This window comes from Rhinoraja longicauda, chromosome 9 (assembly GCF_053455715.1).
Source record: "Rhinoraja longicauda isolate Sanriku21f chromosome 9, sRhiLon1.1, whole genome shotgun sequence".
NCBI lineage: Eukaryota > Metazoa > Chordata > Chondrichthyes > Rajiformes > Arhynchobatidae > Rhinoraja > Rhinoraja longicauda.
This window is the reverse complement of record NC_135961.1, coordinates 19,575,600-19,598,579: the sequence shown is the minus strand read 5'-3', so window position 1 is coordinate 19,598,579 and position 22,980 is coordinate 19,575,600. Positions and strand designations below refer to the sequence as shown.

The window sequence follows — 22,980 nt, the reverse complement described above, 5'->3', positions numbered from 1 at the left end:
GAGTGAAGACAACACTGGCCTAATGTCTTACTGATACCAGTTGACTGAAGACAATGATGCTCTTCTCTACCTTGTGATGCTTTTCTATGTGCTAGACTGCAAGAGTTCCCATGGGGAAGAATGAGGAAGAGAGAAAAGGTGAAGAGTGAAACCAGGGAAGCTAGGGCAGGAGGTTGAGAGAAATGTTAATGAAGCCGATGGGGGAAGGAGAGGTGGAAAGGAGAAGGAGCAGAAATAAGTGGAGAGAAAGAAAGGAGGACAACAAGGAATTTTGAAGGAAGATAATAGTGTGGGGATGGATAAAGGAGAGAGAGAGAGAGAGAGAGAGAGAGAGAGCGCGATTTTAGAGATGAGAGGAGAAAGAGTGAGATGAAGGGGGAAAGAGGAGATAAAGAGAAAAAGAAGGGAGTGAACAATTAAACTTGATTTGAAAATGTTCACACTTTAATAATGACAACTAATGTTATTAAATTGCTGTTTTGCTTTGGTCAGCATTGTGATCATGTGAGATTTTAGATATTAAAATTGGATTATAATGGAAAATACTTTGGGAAAAATCAGTTAAAGGTTTAAGCCCCAGGTCAGGAATATTTGCACATCTATGTTCTTTCCAATTGTTTTGTGCTTATTATTGAGATGAGTTATGCCAAAGTTGAGATCTGGAAATATATTTTTCTCGGATTTGAACATTTCTCAGGCAAGAATTAAATGCCTGAGAAATTAAATTCCTATAAACTGTGTGCCTTAACCCTGATTTCAAAAACTTCCTCTGATCAGAGGTGTCGTGGTGCAATTGTAGACCTGCTGCCTCACAGCACCAGAGATCCTGGCTCGATCCTGACTACACATGCTGTCTGTACAGTGTTTGTACGTTCTCCTTGTGACTGTGTGGATTTCCTCCCACATCCCAAAGATGTGCAGGTTTGTACATTTCTCATGTGTGTTGGGAGTGGCTGCGAAAGTGGGATAATATAGAACTGGTGTGAATGGGTGATCGATGGTCAGCATGGACTCAGTGGGCCGAAACGTCTGTTTCCATGCTGTATCAATCAATCAATAGAGACACAAGATACTCCTACATTCTAAATGCACAGGCAAGGGATTCATCAGAATGAGTAAGGATCTTTCAGTTTTTCATTGAGACTTTAAGAACATCCTTGAAGTGTTTTCTCTGTCCTCCCGGAAATCTCTTGCCATGATGGAGCATGGAGTAGTGTGCTTGTATTAGGCATGTGGACCATATTAGGCATGTGGCCTATACATCAGCATGTGTGAGGAAACAGGCATTACTTCATTTATCTATCCTGCCAATTCATTTGGAGGATTGTACAGAGACAACACTGGTGATACCTCTCCAATTCTTTGAGGTATCCATTAGAATGTTTAAGGTTTTAGTCATTGAACACCATTTTCCTCAGTCAACTGAAGGCTCTCTGGCACATTGGAGGGATATTGATCAACACTTAACTGAGAGGTCACTCCTGCGCTATGGAAGTTATCATTGTTTCCCTGTGCCCTGATTATGGATCTTCATTATTGGATGGGGCAGCTGCTCAAGCAGCAAGCTATTATACCCTTTCACCTGTTTAACTCCTTACTTTCTTTAATGCAACTGTGTGCAGGTGTCAGTTGAAATCAGGCATCACACAGCAAAAATATCAGGTATCTGGGAAAAAATCATTTTTATTCTGAAAATGGTGAAAATACAAAACACACAATTCAAAGGAGTTGTTGATTTTAAGGTTATAAAAGAGAAGGGAATGGAAAGAAATGGTGATAGATTCAGAAAACGCAGCAAACACTCAGCAGGCCATGTAGCCTATGTGAGAAAAAAAACACATTTTAAATCTGGGACTTCATCAGAACTGGGAAGGAGGCAAAGCATGTAGTTTTCACTCGCAGAGGAGGTGGGGAGGAATGGTGAGAACAAAGGGAATATATCTGATAGAGTGACCAATGAACTAATTTTGTTCTTATTCTTTCAAGATATTCTCTTTGTTCTACTTGCCCACCCCCTCCCACCCCCTTCCTGCAACACTGCCTCACCCTCTGCCACTGAAAACAAACCTGTTTTCTCTCCTTTCCAGTCCTGATCAAGAATCCCAAACCTGAAGCGTCAGAGTTTCTCTTTCCACAGATGCTGCTGGACTTGCTGAGCTTTTCTTTAAGCATTTTTCTCTTTTTATTTCAGATATCCAGCATCTGCATTTTCTCTTTTATTTTGAAACTATGATAGAGGTAGGTGAGGAAGGATGGGAGTGGGGCAATGAGCCAGTGGGGCAGAGTGTTTTTCTGCGGTGTACGTTTTAAGTAATCGATGTGAAGTCGCATCACCATCAATAGCATTGATCCATAAATGAGTGCTCTATATTTAAAGACTCCAGCATATCCTTGGGAGAGTTATATATGTATTCTGTGCATTTCTCTGCAGTGCATAGTAAAATTCCTCAAACAGATTTTTAAATGTTCAGTTACAGCGATGCTATTTTGTGTTGAAAGTTAAAATCTGCACTCTCTTATCTTCATATCTTATGTATTTCACACATAATTTAGATTTTCTTTGTTCTAGAAGGTAAGCACAGTGGAGAATTGGTCAACTCTGTTATTGGCCATTGCCACCTTACATAGATTTGTATTGTCAGACAAGTGGGGCCTTTGAACATATAGTAATGAGTACAAGGCCATAGGAAAAAAAAAACATGCAGTTGTATTAGAATGAAGTAAGTTGCCCTTTGAAACCACTTAAAATGTCAGTGACTACATTAAAGCTACCTAAAAATTGATTTTTATTTTGTACCAGGTGACTTAATAAAACTTTCTTTTCTGCTTTCCTTCTTTCCGCCTCACATTACAACTGTAAAAAGATTGTCATTTAATACATCCAAAGAAGTTGAAAAGGTTAATTGATTTCTTCAATAAATATATACAAGGTGATCCAAGTCGGAAACTATTGTATTTTCTTCTGCATTCCTTCCTTCCACTAATGGGTGTTATATGTTGTCTTGCCCACACCCACCCTATTTCACATTTTGCATATCTTTTTACCGACTTCCATCTGAGTGTAAAACTTATTTTGCCTCCAACCACTGGTCACAAATTCACCACTGTTTATAGAGAATCATGACGTACATAATAAGAGTGAAATATCAAAACTATATATTTAATATATCCTTTCTTCTAAACGTGAGAGCATTTTTGCTTTCACAAGTTCACAAGTTATAGGAGTAGAATTAGGCCATTCGGCCCATCGAGTCTACTCTGCCAGTCAATCATGGCTGATCTCTGCTTCCTAATCCCATTTTCCTGCCTTCTCCCCATAACCCTTGGCACCGTTCTAATCAAGAATTTGTTTATTTCTGCCTTAAAAATATCCACTGACTTGGCTTCCACAGCTCTCTGTGGCAATGAGTTCCACAGATTACCTACAGTCTGACTAAAAAAGTTCCTCCTCACCTCCTTTCTAAAAGAGGGCCCTTTAATTCTGAGGCTATGGCCTCTGGTCCTAGACTCTTCCACCAGTGGAAACTCCCACCCACCTTTGGTTAAGCAGATCTCAGGACTCAACAATAGGAAATGTGCAACATTTTTTAAAAGACAGATTGAGTCTAATTGAGTCTTCCACACATTTACACCGATGAACCAAAACATTATGACCACTGACAGGCGAAGTGAATAACATTGATTATCTTGTTACAATGGCACCTGTCAAAGGGTGGGATATATTAGGCAGCAAGTGAACAGTCAGTTCTTGAAGTTGATGTGTTGGATGCAGGAGAAATGGGCAGGAGTAAAGACCTGAGCGACTTTGACAAGGGCCAAATTGTTATGGCCAGACGACTGGGTCAGAGCATCTCTGAAACGGCAAGGCTTGTGGGGTGCTCCCGGTCAGCAGTGGTGAGTACCTACCGACAGTGGCCCGAGGAGGGACAAACCACAAACCAGCGACAGGGTGTTGGGCGCCCAGGGCTCATCGATGCGCGAGAGCAATGAAGACTATCCTGTCTGGTCCGAACCGACAAAAGGTCTACTGTGGCACAACTCCCAATTTTTTTTAATGGTGGTCACGGGAGGAATGTGTCACAATACACAGTGCATCACACCCTGCTGCGTATGGGGCTGCACACGGAGGACCAACAGCATATTAGGCAGGTGGTCATAATGTTTTGGATCATCAGGTCATAATGTTTTGGCTGATCGGTGTATTCAGTGTGTAAAAAAATTAAACAGTAAATATAAAATGGCTTTCAATCCATCTCCTCCTAACTATTGATGTTCCTCAACCACTTTGTGATCAATGATGGCATATTTTTATGCATCTCTGCCACTTCCTTAGCACTAAATCTTTGTTGTGGGCATTTTATTTCTCCTGCTTCCCAAGTCTAATCCTCCTTGTGAGTGCTATTTATCTGTGCTTGTGTCAGATGGTGATACTTTTCAAAATTCTGAAGTGATTGCTGTATTTATGTGGAATTTTGCGAGCAAAATCCTGTGAGAAAGTTAATCAACTGCCAGATTTATTTCTCAACTTATTTGCATTTGTTGTAATATGTTTCGAAAGCATAATTTGCCAGAACAGCATTCAAACTCTTCATATGTTATCGTTTAAAAAATATTTATGGTAGTGCAACAAAGAATGTTTCTCATTCTTTTATTTTTTAATTGAAGATCATTTAAATGACAACATTTTTTTTAACGAACCTTGAAAGCCACTTCCAGATTGCAGTGTAGAATTCAGTTTAAAACCCAGGGATTCTTCCAATTTTGGAAAACATATTTGTATTCTTTAGTACTTTCTCTTTTTCTCTTTAGATCTGGTAAATATAAATTTTATTGGCGAGTAACTATTGTGATATTGTTTATTGTACAGTACATGTATTTTCAATTTGAATTATAAATATATTTTGAGACTGAAAGTGCAACATAGGATGAATAAATCATTTTAAAGTGCATCCATAAATCTGGCAGTTTCAAACTGGCAGGATAAAGCTACCCTTCATTGGGGAAAGGTGGTGAAGAGTTATAGTAATTAACCCATTACTGCTATTGCATTTGGACATTTCATTTTTTGCATCTCTTAGTGTATCTAGTTAGTATTTAAACCATGCCAGATGTGGATTCATTGTAGGTATTGTGACTATTGTGCAGCTTACATTTTATAATGTGTTGGATGTGAAATGACGTTAAATGAAGTTTATAGAACTCACTGAATATATAACAAAGTAAGACCAGTTGATTCTTAACAATGTATAAAATAAGTTGTCAGAAAAGATTGTAGAAATGTTGCCAAACAGATGAGAAAGGATTAAAGGATTAACTTCGGGGTCAGGGCTATTCACTTGCTAATATATTCATGGCACTAATGATAGGACAGTTCACACCTACTGTCAACTAGAAGCAGAAATCGGTTTAGCGTGTTTCTGTGCATTGAGGTTTTAAGTCACAACTAGTGTATTGTGACATTTAATGAGACCCAGCCATAATGAGAAAAGGAATAAGTCGTTTCACAATACTGCAGTGATGGAAATAGGGGGGGGGGGGGGGGGGTACGCAGGGGGATGGCGTTCCTCTAGTTTTCAATTTCCAGCTCGGGTTTAATCAGTACTGCAGAAAGATTTGAGTCGTTTATCACTTTATTCAACTCAGACGAAAACGATTTAACTGCCACTGTTAGCACTTGTTAACAGCCAGTAGTTAACAGGTAGTAGTTACACAAGGACCCAAACAGTCTTTCCAGGGTTCACCTGCACTTCCTCCAACCTCATCTATTGCATCCGCCCCTCTAGATGTCAACTTCTTTACATCGGCGAAACCAAACGCAACCTCGGCGATCGCTTCGCTCAACACCTATGCTCAGTCCGCCTTAACCAACCTGATCTCCCGGTGGCTGAGCACTTCAACTCCCCCTCACACTCCCAGTCTGACCTTTCTGTCATGGGCATCCTCCAGTGCCATAGTGAGGCCCACCGGAAATTGGAGGAACAGCACCTCATATTTCGCCTGGGCAGCTTGCAGCCCAGCGGTATGAACATTATTTCTCCAACTTTAGATAGTTCCTCTGTCCCTCTCTTCCCCTCCCCTCCCCAGATCTCCCACTGTCTTCCTGTCTCCACCTATATCCTTCCTTTATCCCGCCCCCTGACATCAGTCTGAAGAAGGGTCTCGACCCGAAACGTCACCCATTTCTTCTCTCCTGAGATGCTGCCTGACCTGCTGAGTTACTCCAGCATTTTGTGAATAAATACCTTCGTAGTTATACAATGTGTCATCAATACATCGATCCACATTCCTCAGTAAATGTAATTGTGTTTTTACCATGGTATTTAAACCATGCCAGATGTGGATTCATTGTAGGTATTGTGACTATTGTGCAGCTTACATTTTATAATGTGTTGGATGTGAAATGACGTTAAATGAAGTTTATAGAAAACACTGAATATATAACAAAGTAAGACCAGTTGATTCTTAACAATGTAAAAAATAAGTTGTCAGAAAAGATTGCAGAAATGTTGCCAAACAGATGTGAAAGGTTTAAGGATTAACTTCGGGATCAGGGCTATTCACTTCTAGTATATTCATGGCACTAATGATAGGACAGTTCACACCTACTGTCAACTAGAAGCAGAAAACGGTTTAGCGTGTTTCTGTGCATTGAGGTTTTAAGTCACAACTAGTGTATTGTGACATTTGATGAGACCCAGCCATGATGAAAAAAAGAATAAGTCATTTCAAAATACTGTCTTTTGAAAATGGGTTGACATTTGGAAATGATGTACTAATCGGATTAAGATGCAAAATAGTAGGATGAAAATTGGTTTTCAGTTTATTTCTGTAATTTCTGATTTTCAAGTTAAAATAGCACAAAAATGTGCACCATCATAGATTTCAGCCTAAAGTATTTAACAGTGAAGAGGAGACACTTAATCCCAGTGGATGGCAGTATGCTGCTTTTGTATGAAATCACTGTAACTAAAACCCCAGATTGATTTGGAACATCTTATCTCATTTGTTATGAGTATATTGCAATTTCCCTTTCAATATATTAACAGCAACATGGTCTTTGCAGCAGACTTGGCCCTTGCGTTTCTCAAGAACAATGGTGCATGCTAATTATCTCCTGATATTAAAGTATAACATTGTAAAGTTCCTTGTTAAAAAGTGGTGAATATCATCAGACATTTCGAACAATGTTATAAATAAGTGGAAAATAAAGTGATACTTAAAGGATAACTATTGGTACTTGGGTATCGTGTTGCAAACACAAATAGAATGGTCATTGTAGGTTTCATTGATGCACAGGCAGTGGATGATATGGGTCAATGGTGCTACAGATTCACCCAGGAAATTGGACACTGCTCTTCCTTAATTTATGGAGCTACATAGACTTTTTGTTTGGAAGACTGGTGCTCTGAAAATTGAATCAATAGTAAATCTGTAATGGAAAATGTATGATTTCACAAGGAAATGTAGGTGATATGCTTCCATGGCATTGTGGTGTTGCTTTGCAGTAACGAGTGGAATTGTATCTGTTGTAATTTGCTGGAGGGATGGAGGTAAATCCATATCCAGAATCTCCTTTCAGTCTTGTTTTACCCTTAAACTGAACTTCGCAAAGTGGCTATAATCAGTAAGAGAATAACAATGTGCACCAAAAACAATAAGCAAAACACTAGAGGAATTCAACTGATTAGGCAACATCTGTGGAGGGAAATGGACAGGTGGCATTTCAGCATGGGGTAGGGTCCTGGCCTGAAACGTCACCTATCCATTTCCCTCCACAGATGCTGCGTGACGCACTCAGTTCCTCCAGCACTTTGATTTGTGCTCAGGATTCCCGCATCTGCCGTCTCTTGTGTCAACAAAATGCACTTACATTTATTGTATGTTGTATATTGTATTTGCAGTTGTTGCTTGTTCCATGCAACGAAGATGCTGAACATTACCCTAGCAAAAGATTTGGAGATTGTTTCAGAGTGAATTAAGTATCGTTTTCATATTTTGTAATGAAGGAAAATGTTTTTTAAAAAGAACGATCTCATTGGGAAAGGGGAGAATGAGATACCAAGCTAATTATTTTTTCAACCAAATAGTGAATATTCAGTTCATTTATCTTCCCCAGGGAACCTTTTTGCAGCTACAATTAAAGTCAGTATTTTTTTTCACATTGTATATATGTTAATCATTACATTTACAAAGTAACGGAATTAGTTGTTTATGTGCTGCCTGATAGAGCAGAGAAATAGTGGCAAGGTTCCTATGAAGACCTATACTGTTATCAAGTAACGAGAATATCTATTTTTGTAAGCCATATCATCAAATGTAAGATGCAGACCCCTCTACAATTACTGGCTGTGACCAGGAGGACCGTGTTCATCCAGGCTCGCTGGGAGTTCTCCAAGGTAATTGAAATTCTACCTCCATAGAGTTCAGATGAGAAGTGATATGAAGATGTGGGAAAACCTGAGCTGAATTGATTTTTTTCCCCCTTAATGTTTGGACAAAGAAATAACTTAGCTAAGTGTAGCAGAGATGATAAGCGCATTCAGTAATGGCAGATTAAGAGGCCTGCATCAGTTAACACAGACTGTATTTTATTCTCCCTCTATGTGCTGCCATGTTTAGATTGGAGATTAATTGCAATAGAATTACTGTACGTCTGTTTGTTTTTTTAACAATTGCAAATTACATTAAACAGCCAATGTGTTTTCTAATATGATTGTTCTTACCTGATAATTGGGATGGCGCCACAAGAGATTTTGATAAGAAATTCATAAACACTCTTTTATGAAGCCCTCATGACTTCATTTTGTGACTATCTCGGGTGACAAATTATTTGAAGAAAGCAGACCTACACACAAAACACAATGCTCTGTTTCTTTCAGCGTTATAGGTCTTTGTTTATTTTTTCAAATATTTACCCTGTGTTATCTAGCAGATGACGAGGAATATAATGAAATTCTATACAGCAGCAATGTTTCCCGGCTAATTTCTTTTTTTTTTTGCTCCTCCTGTAGCCTGATGGCTGTATTTGGGTAAAAAGTATGAAATTGTTATCCGCTCTTGCAATTAGAGATCAGCCTTTTTCATTCCAATCCTATTTGAAGATTGATTTGATTTTCGTCCAATAACAAAAATATAACAGAACACACAGCTTGGGTTTGTGGAGATATCTGTAGCTGTGAAGTGTTAATTGCAATTTAGATAAGAATTAGAAGGACCATATCTCAGTAGACCACATTTATTTGCAAGTGCTGTACTGTAATGCATCATGATTTCTTGGGGTTGTGTATGTGTGCCTGTGTGTGTGTCCGTGTGTCGGATGGTCTGTGTGTCTGTATGTGAGTGTGTCTATGTGCGTGTGTGCGCGTGTATGTGCGTGTATACAGAGTGCCCCTCTACAGCCACATTCAGGCAAGCCATCCTGCCAGCATCACCACACTACACGCAGGGTTTTGGAGAATGGTAGAGCAGACTTCTTGAATGTGCAGAATTTCTAGTTCTAAACTAACTTCAAGTCTGCTGAATTGACCTGATTTACATCACTTTTCCCTCACCACCCTTTCTATCTCAACTTCTTCTGCTCTGATAACCACGGTCATTAGCTTAGCTGCCGTGTTATCATCTGCTTTCTTCAACTCAGCTAGGTACTTAGTGACTGACCAGTTGCTTAAATGAACTTAGACACAAAATGCTGAGTAACTCAGCGGGTCAGGCAGCATCCTTGGAGAAAATGGATAGGTGACGTTTTGCTTCGGGACCCTTTTGTAGACTCGTACCTGATGCAAAATATTCTTCAGTTGTTTAAGTGAGTTGGGCAGATGGTGTATTCCACTTTCCTTTTATGGGCACAGTACAGTTTAAAAATTGTTCTGAGCCTTTATCTACATACGAAATGCCATAGAAATACCAATTATTATGCCCAATGTATGTTTTAATCTGCTATTCAATTATTATTTGATGATTGTCCATTGCTTCTCTTCCCAGAAAATAAAAAATATATACACATGTACAACTAATAAAATCTTTTAAATTTAATTTAAGTTGAACATTACAGCATTTTTTCCCCTCGGGTCCCAAGAGATAACAATGTCTGAACTGATTTTATCCATTAGGTTAAATCTGATGTACCGCTCCATTTGAGAAAGAACTTCACAATTTTAAATCCAGTCTCGTGAGCGTGCCAGTTTTAAATAGGTTGTGACTGTCGTGCAGCAGTAAACAGGGTCGAGGACAGTGTAAACATAGGTTTTGTGTGGGATTGGGGATCACGATGAGTTTATAACATACAGTAATTAATGGGCGAATATCATCATGATGGTTTTGATGCCCGCTCAGACTTGAGAAGGTTGAGAACATTGGATAGGAGCTGGGGCAAATCCAAAACTACCTTCCTGAAGATAATCATAAAGATATTAAAAGGAAAATGCTGGAATAACTCAGCGGGTCAGGCAGCATCTCTGGACAAAAGGAATAGGTGATGTTTCGGTCGAGACCCAAGTCTGAAGAAGGGTCTTGACCTGAAACGTCACCTATTCATCTTCTCCAAAGATACTGCCTGACCTACTGAGTTACTCCAGCATTTTGTGTCTATCTTCGGTGTAAACCAGCATCTGCAGTTCCTTCCTACTACATATTTAAAAAAGTACCTCTGACTTAAGCTTTCAAATTTGTATATTTCCATATTTTATTTGAATTATATATTATTTATGAATGAGGTTATTTTGTAAGGCCAGTTCATTGGCTATATTTAAGAGGGAGTTAGATGTGGCCCTTGTGGCTAAAGGGATCAGGGGGTATGGAGAGAAGGCAGGTACGGGATACTGAGTTGGATGATCAGCCATGATCATATTGAATGGTGGTGCAGGCTCGAAGGGCCGAATGGCCTACTCCTGCACCTATTTTCTATGTTTCTATGTAAACGTGAATTAAAAAAAAACTATATCCAGATGGTGAAGTAGGGTACAAAAACGTTTAGTTTGTACTCTTAGTAATTCATGGAAATGCAGCAAAGGAAATTACAGAAAGCAGAAAGATTTGGTTACCCTCTGTAAATGAAATCTAGCACTTTCCATCTTAAACATGTTTCTATAACGTGTCAGAAGTAACATCTCTTTCAAAATCCTCAACTGCAACAGACGTTTAGATCAGGGACACGCAAATAAAATGATCTGTGAAATGTGGCCTGGGAGAGAGGGTGCTGGGGCTCTGCTTGATTCCTAATTAATTGACTTTTTTAATTACCCGCATGCTATGCATTATTTGGAGCGCGTATGGAGTCCGGAATTAAATGTATTGTAGTGGTTAAAGAGTTATGTCTCATGATTAGCTGATATGAAATGGGAAACCACAATTCACTTTGCCAGTTTAAAGAAGCTAAATGATGCATATATAAAGGTGATGTATAGTGTACTGATATACTGCATACAAATGCAGTGTGAGGAGTGCACTGCATTAACCCTGCAAATACTCCATGGTCGGTTTGAGAAATCACTTTTTTATGAAAATCCTAAAATTAAATTAACATGCTATGCAAGACTGAATAATAGCAAGTCGATTTCTGAAATCCCTTTGCTGCCTTCTATAGTTCCATAATGCTGGTTTATCAAATCATCATGATTTGTGGGGATATCTCTATAGAGTCAAATTAAAGAAAGTTGCACATTACTTTTACCCTAAATATATGTAGATTGTTTTCCCTATTATTTTAGTGTTATCATTGGGGTTTAAATGGGGTGAAGGTTTTTGAATCTATTCCCCTGAACATACCCGTCACTTGATTTAGTGTTGAAGTTGTTAATAGCATCAAAAGCAGACCACCCACAGTCCACAAAGAGCTATTAACATATCAAAATGGTAGGGTGCCTGAGACCTGCCACCTTTTTTTTTGCAATGTGACAATTGCATTGCCTGATGCACATGGAGATTATTTTATCAGTTGCTCATAACAGTTGGGCAGCAATGTGTCTTCTGAGGGTAGGCTGAGTATTTGATGCTTGCGGGCTTCCTTTAATTCTTTCCACTTTCTAAATACAAGTGCATGTTGGCAGAGTCTTGGTTGCGGCATGAAACATTGTGTAAATTCATTGTGCCCTGGAAAGAAGCATAGAGTCACCACTGCCCTCTATTGCCAGAAATGGAACAGCAGGCCATTTTAACGACCAGTATTAAAATTCCCCACGATGTTTCCCAGCACAACGTTCCTGGAATGCCTGCTGCTGTTTTTTCCCCTGAAATTAAAAAAACAATAGTGCTCATAATGCCTTTGACCAAATAGTTCCTATTACTTTTCATCAATAAGATACAAAACATTTAAGAGCATCACGTGAGACCTAATTATTGGTGATTATTAAAAAGATGTATGGCTTACTTAGTCACCTGTTTAATAGCTACAGAGATTACAAGGTGTAGATCAAAATTTCTGATGACAACTCTAGCATTGCGAGTAAAATGGATATGAATACAAATTTGCCAACAATACTGACATCCAACGACAGACTCTTTCGAGAACGCTCTGTCATCAACCAGAAACATTCCACAAATCTACTGATTACAAAGCAAGTTGAAAGTATTTTTCAAAAGCACTATTTTAGATATCAAGTCTTTTTTTGTGCATTGATAACTTCCCAAAATGCTTCAAAGTCCTGATGAAATTACATCAAGAGAGTACCCAAAATAATATTTTTCTTCCAATATTTCCAATATTTTACTGCACGTGAGGATAAAATGTAAGGAACAAAATGTTTAAAATACCTAATTTTGCCAGATGAAATACCTCCGTATTTCTTTTCAATGGTCGGGTCATGTTTACCCGTGCAATAGGTGGAAGTGATCTTAATCTTCGTACATGTCTATCACAGTCTTAACATGAGGCGTGTGTAGATTGTTTCTCAAACCTAAATGCCTTTGATCTTGCAACAGTAAAAACAGAGTTAGTAAATGCTCTCCAAAATGTAAATTTACATAGCATTTAATATTTTTCTTGCTTGGTTGCAATGATCTACAGTATATCACCAAGTTAAAATATTTTTCAGAATTGCATTGCATCGCACTGAATACTTTGCATTAATGTTGCAGAGGGAACCATGGGCACCTATGAATAGTTCTGCGTCTATTCTAATCTGCAGCAAGAATGACTGCAGGAGATTTACAAGACAAAGCATTGTATTTACATCCATTGGAATGAAATTTTGTTATATTTGAGCGATTATTGTATGTAGTTAATGCTTTGCTCCGTGTTAGGCATTTGAATTTACGCATCAGTAGGGCACAGGAGCAAAGAAGCGAAGTTAATTTCTTCAAAGAACATTCAGTACATTACCTGTTATGATGACTGCCATTAATGGAACAATCAAAATTAATCTGAATAAATTTAGAACTTAATAACCTATGAACACCAGAGAAATATCATATTTGTAGAATTTGCAACCCACTTCTCGGTATGAACGAGTATTCTGGATGCTTGGACGTAAGAATGATACTGATATCATACCACGCTGATAACATTTGGAAAAATAAAAATGCAAGGAAATGCCAACACATTTCTGAAATCTTGTTTTTAGAGAGTTTTGTAAAGATGTCTGGATCCCTGGTTTGGAAAGTTGTGTGAAATGCTGCACTGTTTTATTTGGTAAATTGCACTGTTCTTGTGGCATTGTGTTAAAATGCTTTGTGACCTCCTCCCCGCCACCACCTCCCCATTCCCTTAAAGGAGTTGTTCTGAGCACAGGAGACATTGCTGTGATCAGTGGGCTACTTTCATTGTAGCTCTGTTGATCGGTGTTTTGTGTGCACAGGCTTTGTGAAGCATTCTGTATACAAATACACAGCACATTGCTAGCGCTTTCATCCATGCTTATTGCCAAACATTGGGTTAATGCAAAGTTTGTATTCAGAAAGGATGCGGAATTCTGATGCTGACAAGTGCAAAGCGGTTGAGTCTGAGCTGAGGCAGATTTTTGCAGGCTCTGTTTGTACCTGTTGTGGTTAGTTGACTCAACCCCACCAAAAATCAGGATTCGACACAAATAAACGTGAAATGTGTCGGGCTGGTCAATACCATATGATCAAGGCCATTGCACATGATAACATTTCTTCTAAGCAACAAATCATAGACAAAATGGATTGAGGTGTGTACTGTCAGTACAAAATATAACGATATCAAGGGGCGGTCATGTGCGATTGATGGAGCTAGGTGCACTGTTGTTCCTTCTGTTTGTAGCCAGAAAGGATTAAATAAAACTTGTCCGTAACTATGTGTAATGGCTCTTTAAAGGGAAGGGTCTGAAGAAGACAAACATCTTGTTTCTATTTAAAATGTTCTCTTGGGTGATTTGAAAGTCAAAGGGGCTGGGTGCAGTCATGTGGCGTTTTATCTAAAGAAGCAAAATGTGGTTGAGGAATAATGTGTTTCTGAACTGTGGAAAGGACTATGCTTTTACTGATTATTAAATGCTAAGATCTCCTAATAAGACAGCATAATATAGATTTAATGTGTGCCATTTTTGTGTGTTGGTGTGCGGGGTTGTGTGTGCGAGGTGAAATCCAATAATATTAATTTACTACATTTAATTTAGTAATTGGATAAGTGGAATTTAAATTATAAAATAAGGAAGTATGGAACCTCAAAACATTGATGTTTCATTTCTGAATTATTGTTTATTAATAATAGGCACTAGTTTAGTCGACCCCACCAGCAGTCTTTAATCGCATGATAAATATACATAGACATTTAAAAAAAAATATATCAGAGATAATGCAATCAGATATTGATGAAATCTACAAATGTACTTGAATCTGGTCATCAGCCATTCGATAATTAGGCAGAATTTCTGTTTTAAATATTTTCAACTTGTCCTGACTGATTACCAGACCTTTATGAAACCCTTTCAGGAAAGCAACTGCCAGCAACACTGTGCCTGCTGAATGGTTAATTTAACATCAGAAGCAATTCTGAGACAGCCTTGTTTTTGGACACTAAAAAGGGTTTACATTGGGTTAACGGAATGCAGAGGGACAGCCAGCTGTTGGAGCTCGCTTTATTTGAAGGAGACCATGATTGTAGGAGCTGTATTTCAGAACAGTTCCTGCAATGGCTTTGACGACGCCGGTTAGCCTTTCCACAATTGCTTCGAGCCACATTGTCGTATTGCTCTGTAGCAAGCAATTCATGTAAACGCAGTAAAGATATCGGTGTTTGCACAGGGGAAGCATTTGTCATCATACTTTTGGAGCATCCAGAGTTTTCAAATTGGGTACGAAGACGTGAAACGCCCCGATGAGTTTTTCTCTCATTGCCATTCCTGAACTCTCAGCTTCGTGCTAAATTTGCAAGTGGCATTTAAAAAAAGCTGTCGGCTTGCAACACTTCAGCAAAATGAAATAATATGTGAGACCTATTATCCAATACAAACTTAAATTTCAAAGAGGTAAAAATCGTAAGCCTTCCCTTCAAAATGAACTAAAATATAGATTTCACTCTATTGTATTATGTTTAATACATTTCTAAAAAGTGTATAACTTATTAAATATTTAACCGAGCCACATGAATCTGACTTTTAGGAAAGACCATTCAGTTCAAAAAGGAATAAAAATGCCATTGCATTTTTTGAAATAAATAATGCTAAAAAGAATTTGCCGTTGTACTTTCAGTAATAAAAGTTATAAAATGATATTGAGAAACTGAGGCAAAGTAATGATCGAAACTTGTAAAATTATTTGTCAGCTCAAGCTGTCATTTTCACAGAAACTTTTGCAGAGGTTTATGAACACCGTCCCTTTAAGTTTTTTTTTGCACTGCTTTAAGACTAATAAAAATTGTGCTTTAAATGCTGCACTCTATATGGTTGTGGAATTTTGTCTCTCTCCTCCCAGTTTACTGATTTCCCGCCTACTGTACCTGCATTGCTTCCCTTCGTCAGTGTAGGAATTGTCCTGTCTGCAGTGCTTTGCTCTGAGTGGCTACGATCCCACCAATGCGAAGACTGGTGAGGTCGGGGATTGCATATGTAAAGACCTGCTTCATATTAATAAGCTACAATCGGGACTTTAAGACCTTGATTAGGAGACTGCGAGCTTGGTCCCAGCTGGCTTTGCCTATAGGCTGTCACCAGAGAACATTTGTGTTAATTGCGCCACTCTGTCAGGGAACTTTGATTTATTGCCAGGAGTGTGGGCTCGAATAATGGTGCTGAGCGCACATGGATTTTGTAGAACTTTGTCTCCCTGAATCTTTTTCTCTCCGCTACAACGAAGAGTAGGTACCCTTTTCTTTCCATTCTGGGCTTTTTTTTGTTTTACAGGGCTACTGGGGATTTGTTGTATATGTGTCTGTCCCTGCGTGTCTGTGCTGCCTGCTTGCATGTTTTGTGCCAGGATTATGTCCTACTCTTCTGTGTAACGGATGTTCTCTGAATTATCTCCAGATTCCCAGAAGCAGTCTACTGTTACTGCATATTGTGCTGCTATTTGTAATGTAGCCAAAGATGTGAAAAAGCCATCGGAATGGACAAGGTCTCTGCTGTGTGTATGTGTCTGTGAGTGTGTCTGTGCCTGTGTGTATGTGTTTGTGTGAGTGAGAGAGAAGCAGATATCACCTTTTTTTAAAATGATGTTTTATTTTATTCTCAAAGCTAATTACTATGATTGTCTTTTATAATGCACTTGATGTAGATGTATCCAAATGAAATTTGTACAACATAGCTTTTGTTACTGATTCTAAGCAGAGATTTTTTTTTAACAGACAGCTTGCCGCAAACGAGGAAAGGGAGAATAAAATCTAGCTGACAACTTGTATCAAGTTCTCTCACTTTTCAATGTACTATTTAAACGATTGTCCCTTTAAATGATCGTCCCTGTTCAAGGAGCAACAGGCACGGGCTATGGGAAAAACGTCACAAACCTGTATGAAAATACCTTCACATCTTGAAATGCTTCAAATAGAGTTTTCTCCCGCTGTTCGGCAGGTTTTGCATATTTGCACGGAGCTCTAAATATTGCAAGAGGTCAGATGCTCCGTTTGAAAGATGTAAGATGTATTCTATGACAACCTTGTATTCAGAGGGAAGGGGCTATTTAGTGCGTTAATTTGAATGCTTTTTGCTGCACCTCTTTTGTTGTCAGAGCCTCCTGTGCTATAGTAATTAACCTGCAGTAAAAATAAAACCCTTGCGACTCCTGATTTCATTCCCACACAAAGATTTTTAAAAAATATATTTATTCCCTGGCTTTGTGCTCGCTATACATTACAAAGATTAGAATGCTACAAATAATATTTTAATTGGCGAGACTGTGGCAAAAAGCAATATATTTTTGATCTGCACGGAATGTGTATCTGTGCCTATGGTTAAGCTCTCTGGAGGAAATAGGCGATTACACTGGAGCAGTTTGTGCAGTATTATCTCTTTTACATTCACTCGCCTTGTATTAAATTGTCATTGTCCTAAACCAAGAAAGAAATGAATTGCAGTTTTCAATACTGCCAGACAGTGAAATATTTACCCTCTTGTGTCCCCAATCATACTTCACGCATGTTTGATGGCGTGACTCTGACACCAACAATCTTGCTGGTTTGATGCTCACTTACAGCTTCTTCCTTTGCTTTCACCTCCCTGGACTTCACGCCACAGTTAAAAAAAAAAGTGGCGCGTCAGATTCCCAACGTTACTTTCCCTGCTTTGTTTCCTTTGAAGTGCCTGTTTGTTCTTCAAGGGGGACTCATCTCAGATGGAAGCAAAATATAAATTCATAAAACGGCACATTAAAGGGTGGCGTGGTGGCCGGATTCAGCTCTTGCTGGACAAAATGGCCTTCTCGTAAATGACCACTGTAGGCGCGAGCCAGGTGCAGTTGTTCATTGCAGTAGCTGCTTTACTGTACCCATATGGAGCTATGTAATTGGCTTCAGATTGTATTAGTCAGTAGAGCCTTACAGATCAGCACTGTCAGGTTTTAACATTAGTATGAATGACACCTGTCCAATCAATCATCTGGCCAGAGCTCCACAGATGGAATGGGTCTTGCCTGCTTAAAAATGCTACTAAATCATGGCACATAGTTGTCTTATTTCATATTGTTATCCTTTCCGGAAATCAAGAGGAAATATTCATTCCACACTTATGGACAGCGCTCAGTCTTAAAGTGCGTGTATGGAGATGGGTGGGTGCTTTGTAGATAGCTGGCGTAATGGCAAGTGCTATAATTGGATTTACTGTGTTAAACTAATCCCAGCAGGTTAGACAGATAAGAGATTTCAGAACAAGTATATGTCCAGTTTCACTTGAGGCCCAGTGCTACGGCTGACCAATTGTCCAGTCTGCAAATTCTCAAGCAGATAAATTAAAGGGTCATTTTATACCCTCCTACTGCTCAGGGTTCGTCTTACTACTTTGTCTTTTCTTCGGTTATGCTGCCACTTCATGCATTATCATTGGCCTGGAAATTACCTTTGTCTATTTTAAATATTCTTGCGCAGGATTTTAAAACGATGATCAGAAATTCTGAAATTAGCAATAACATCCAGTTTTTAATGTCCAGTTCAAAAATGTAAGTAAAGCATGCGCTAAATGGCTAACCGAGTAAAGGCTAATTAATTGTGGCAGCATTTCTATTTGTAATACTTTTTTTATATCACGATGTAGCCTCAGATAACATAGAAAATGTTTTTAACTGTTGTAATTGTTCTGTTCAGCTACTCGGTAGAACGATGAGGGCTTTGAAATATTGATATATTTTGAATAGGCACGAGCAATCATTACTGGAGGCAGCTTGTTACCCAGTGTGAATAAAATGCCAAGTTTTACATCAGTGAAACTCAATGATTCATACTTTGGATTTCAAATCAAACAGCGGTAAGCCATGCTGTGGCATCTCAATGTTTGCATTTTTTTTCTCCTTGCGACAGTGTTGGATAATTCAACCGAGGAGACCTTAGTAAAATGACTACCTTTTCCCAAAGTCGATTTAGTGCAGCTATTTCATTTTCATTCAGGCTGCTTTAGGCAAGCAAGCAATCTAGAGGGTTAGTTTTTTCAATTTGTTACAGTAAGAATATTGAAGAATACATTTTTTAAGCACTGGATTTATTTTTATACACCCTCAAAAAAGTTTAAAAGTTATTTCAAACAGTTAAAGGTTATTTTATTTTTAAAGATTTTTTTTTGTAAAGATTTTGCATGTAAACCCCTTATCAGTTAGAGTAATTCAATAAAGCCTCAGCTGGTTGCTGCTGCTGAACTCCAGGATAGTCCCTGGGGATTTTGTAATTAATATATGGACCTTTTTGTCAAGTTCTTTTTCTAAATTCCTCAGCTCCTGCTTGGTTAGGAAGCCAGAATTAAATTTTATATTGAGCAAATGTAATCTTCGATTCTAGCCACATTAGACTAGTCTACGACTATATTTTGTTAGCACGTTTTAAAGGAACAGGAACCACTTCAGCGATCTTTATTCTCTTTAATCAGCATCACAAATTGCAATTTAGTCCCTTCTTTGTGCCTCAAATTTGACCTGACAGAATGATGCTGGTGTTCAGTAGCATGTCACCAAAACCCATTGCGCCGAGCACTGATAAAGGCAGACGCTAGTTAGCCTTGACAGAGTGCGGGAATGTTGCTATTCTGTGCCATAGGTTGCAACTTTCATCCTTGCGGATTATGGCAGGTCAGCCCCTTATCTCTCTCCTTTTATTTCCCCCCCTCTCTTCCTTTGAGATGGAGGATGGTAAGTCGCACCCAGGTGAGGTTGTTTGTGTGCATGATACAGGTCACTCCCTAAAACAAAACAGTTTGGTTAATATCTAGTCATCAGCTGGTGTGCACAATGCAAAAAACAGGCTCACTCCAGAAAACTGTTGGCAACCCAAACAGACCAAACCAAAGCTTGAAGTCGTCTTCCGCTGGGTTGGGTTTATTTTCTAAACAAAGAACAGGGTGCCGTCGAGAGCTCTACACCCTTCCAGTTAATGAACACATAGTCCAAAAATCTTTTTTTTTTTTTTTTTCTGATTGTTTGAATCTTTCAAGTTTTCCACAGTGCTAAAATTATATTACCAAATCAAAGTGTACTTGAATTTGTGAATTTGGTTGCTGGTATGTTTTTCAAAGTGCTCTTTGTTCATTTGGATTGTAGACATCGTTCCCTTTGCGAAGCCGTACTATAACTTACGTGTCAGGTGACAATTGGACTTTTAAAAACCAAATGTTATAACACAGGGCTGAACACCATGCGCATTGCAGTCCCAAATGGACATGAGCCTGGATTTTTGAAATGCCAAGATGGTCCATTGGAAGATTTAGCTCCTTTAAACTATTTAATTGAATTGTGTCATTAAAGCATACAGCATAGAGACAGGCCCTTCAGTCCAGCTCGACCCAGTTGATGAGCCAAACTAGTCACACTTGCTTGGGCCTGCCCCATATCCCTCCAATCCTTTCCTATCTATGTACCTGTCCGAGTATCTTTTAAAAATGTTATAATTGTAGCCGCCTCCACCACATCCACTGGCAGCTCATTCCACGCACGGACCACAATCCGTGTGAAAAGTTTGCCCGTCGGGTTCTTTTCAAATAGTTCCCGTCTCACCTCAAACATATCTCCTCAAGGTTTTTGACTCCATTACCCTGGGCTAAAAAGTTGTGGCTGTTCACCTCATCTATACTCTTCATGATGTTATAAACCTCCACAAGATCATCGCACGGCATTTTTTAAATATTGGGAACAAGTGGATGCTTTATTTGACTCCCTCACCAGTACAACACTAGGAGAACAGCCTTTATTTAACTCAGCATGCAAAATGCGAATTGCAGCCTACCGTATAACTTTAGCCTAACCAGCATATTTCACAGTTACGGATCTAAGTCTGACAATTTAATACAACTTTTGAGAGAAAAAAAATAAGGGAACCAGAGCATATCTATTTAAAATTGGAGGACAAAGTTCTTTTTCAACAATGCTTCGAGATTCATAATAAGGAAGGGAATTAGATTACTATTGATGGGTGACTTACACTAAGACTTCACATTCTGTAGAGGTATGTGGGCAAACAGATGTACTAATTCATAGTCAGTATGAGTCTACTAAGGTGAAGCTAAATCTCAGTTTTGAGAAGTTGTTCCCATTTGCAGGTGTTCACTCTGCCTCCATGTGTCTCTGCTCCCATCTTTACTCCAGTACAGACCTTAAGTCATGTTTGCCGGTGTTTAAATTTAAAGCCTATTTATTAAGGTTGGCTATCATTTTATTCCTGGAGATAATCATATTTTGTTACTCAACCTTCCCGTGACAAAATAGAACAGTATTGCAGGTCTTTTGTGAACACATGGTTTTCAAGACGAGGTGGACGAGACCATAAATAAGCCACGGAATTTCAGATGAAAATTGGTTTCTGCTGGATTGATGCTAATATACCTGGAAGGAAGCTAGTTCGTGCTGAAGCATCCAGCGTCAGACAGGGCTGTGTGCCATCTGCCCCACCTGCTGCATAGTTAGTCCATCTGGTTATTCAAAATGTGCTTTGTGGGTTTTACCGGAGCAGCTTCAGTGCCAATAGGCAAGCAAGCAGAGTAAATTATTTAAGCAGCCAATGTAAACTGAAAGCTCTCACCCTGGATGCTGGGGATTGTGTTAAATGCTTGAAAGCTTCTATTTGCATATAGATTTAGATACTGTATATAGATCATAGAAGAGATAGCAACCAAATTATCTTTATCTAGATTGTTACAGGACATTTTTCTTTTCTGTGTCAGGCAAGAATAGGAATATTTCTGGAATATTTTTGTTTGTGGTTTGCGAGGAAGATGAAGGTGAAATATTTGCAGGGTTGCAGCCCCTTTAGTAGAGCACTAAGCATTAGCAAATATGCTCAAACCTCTTTAGAACAAGACTGTGCATTTTATTATTCCCTGTCATCAACTTACTTGCTGAGCAGTCTTTGCAAATCTGATATGGGATTTCAAATGAAAAAACAACACAAATGGAAAACATAGAACTACAGTGCCCTCCATAATGTTTGGGACAAAGACCCATCATTTATTTATTTGCCTCTGTACTCCACAATTTGATATTTGTCATCGAAAAAATCATATGTGGGTTAAAGTGCACGGTCAGATTTTAATAAAGGCCATTTTTATACATTTTGGTTTCACCGTGTCGAAATTACAGCGGTGTTTATACATAGTCCCCCCGTTTCAGGGCACCCTAATGTTTGGGACACAGCAATGTAATGTAAAAGAAAGTAGTCATGTTTAGTATTTTGTTGCATGCCCTTTGCATGCAATGACTGCTTGAAGTCTGTGATTTATGGACATCTCCAGTTGCTGGGTGTCTTCTCTGGTGATGCTCTGCCATGCCTGTATTGCAGCCATCTTTAGCTTATGCTTTTTTGGGGGGCTAGTCCCTTTCAGTTTTCTCTTCAGCATATAAAAGGCATGCTCAATTGGGTTCAGATCGGATGATTGACTTGGCCACACAAGAACTGACCATTTTTTAGCTTAGAAAAACTAATTTGTTGCTTCAGCAGTATGTTTGGGATCATTGTCTTGCTGTAGAATGAACCATCGGCCAATGAGTTTTGAGGCATTTGTTTGAACGAGCAGATAGGATGTGTCTATACACTTCAGAATTCATTATGCTACTACCATCAGCAGTTGTATCATCAATGAAGATGTGAGCCAGTACCTTCAGCAGCCATACATGCCCAGGCCATAACACCCCCACCACCATGTTTCACAGATGAGGTGGTATGCTTTGGATCTTGGACAGTTCCTTGTCTCCTCCATACTTTGCTCTTGCTCTGATATAAGTTAATCTTCATCTGTCCACAAGACCCTTTTTCCAGAACTGTGGTTGCTCTTTTAAGTACTTCTTGGCAAACTGTAACCTGGCCATCCTATTTTTGCGGCAAACCAGTGGTTTGCATCTTGCAGTGTAGCCTCTGTGTTTCTGTTCATGAAGTCTTCTGCGGACAGTGGTCATTGACAAATCCACACC

At 38.9% G+C, this 22,980-nt stretch overlaps 1 protein-coding gene across 13 annotated transcripts in view; it reads left to right on the top strand.

Annotated features, from left to right (window-relative positions):
* Positions 1–22,980, top strand: part of esrrga (estrogen-related receptor gamma a) — a 248,388-nt gene that overhangs the window by 141,847 nt on the left and 83,561 nt on the right. Inside the window, exon 1 of one of the 13 annotated variants that reach the window (XM_078404909.1) lies at positions 16,136–16,249. The exons of the other annotated variants lie outside the window; for them this stretch is intronic. Coding sequence (XP_078261035.1) covers positions 16,194–16,249 — 56 coding nt within the window. The 5' untranslated portion in view covers positions 16,136–16,193. Of the gene's footprint in view, positions 1–16,135; positions 16,250–22,980 lie in introns of those variants that run through there. 13 annotated transcript variants of the gene reach the window in all.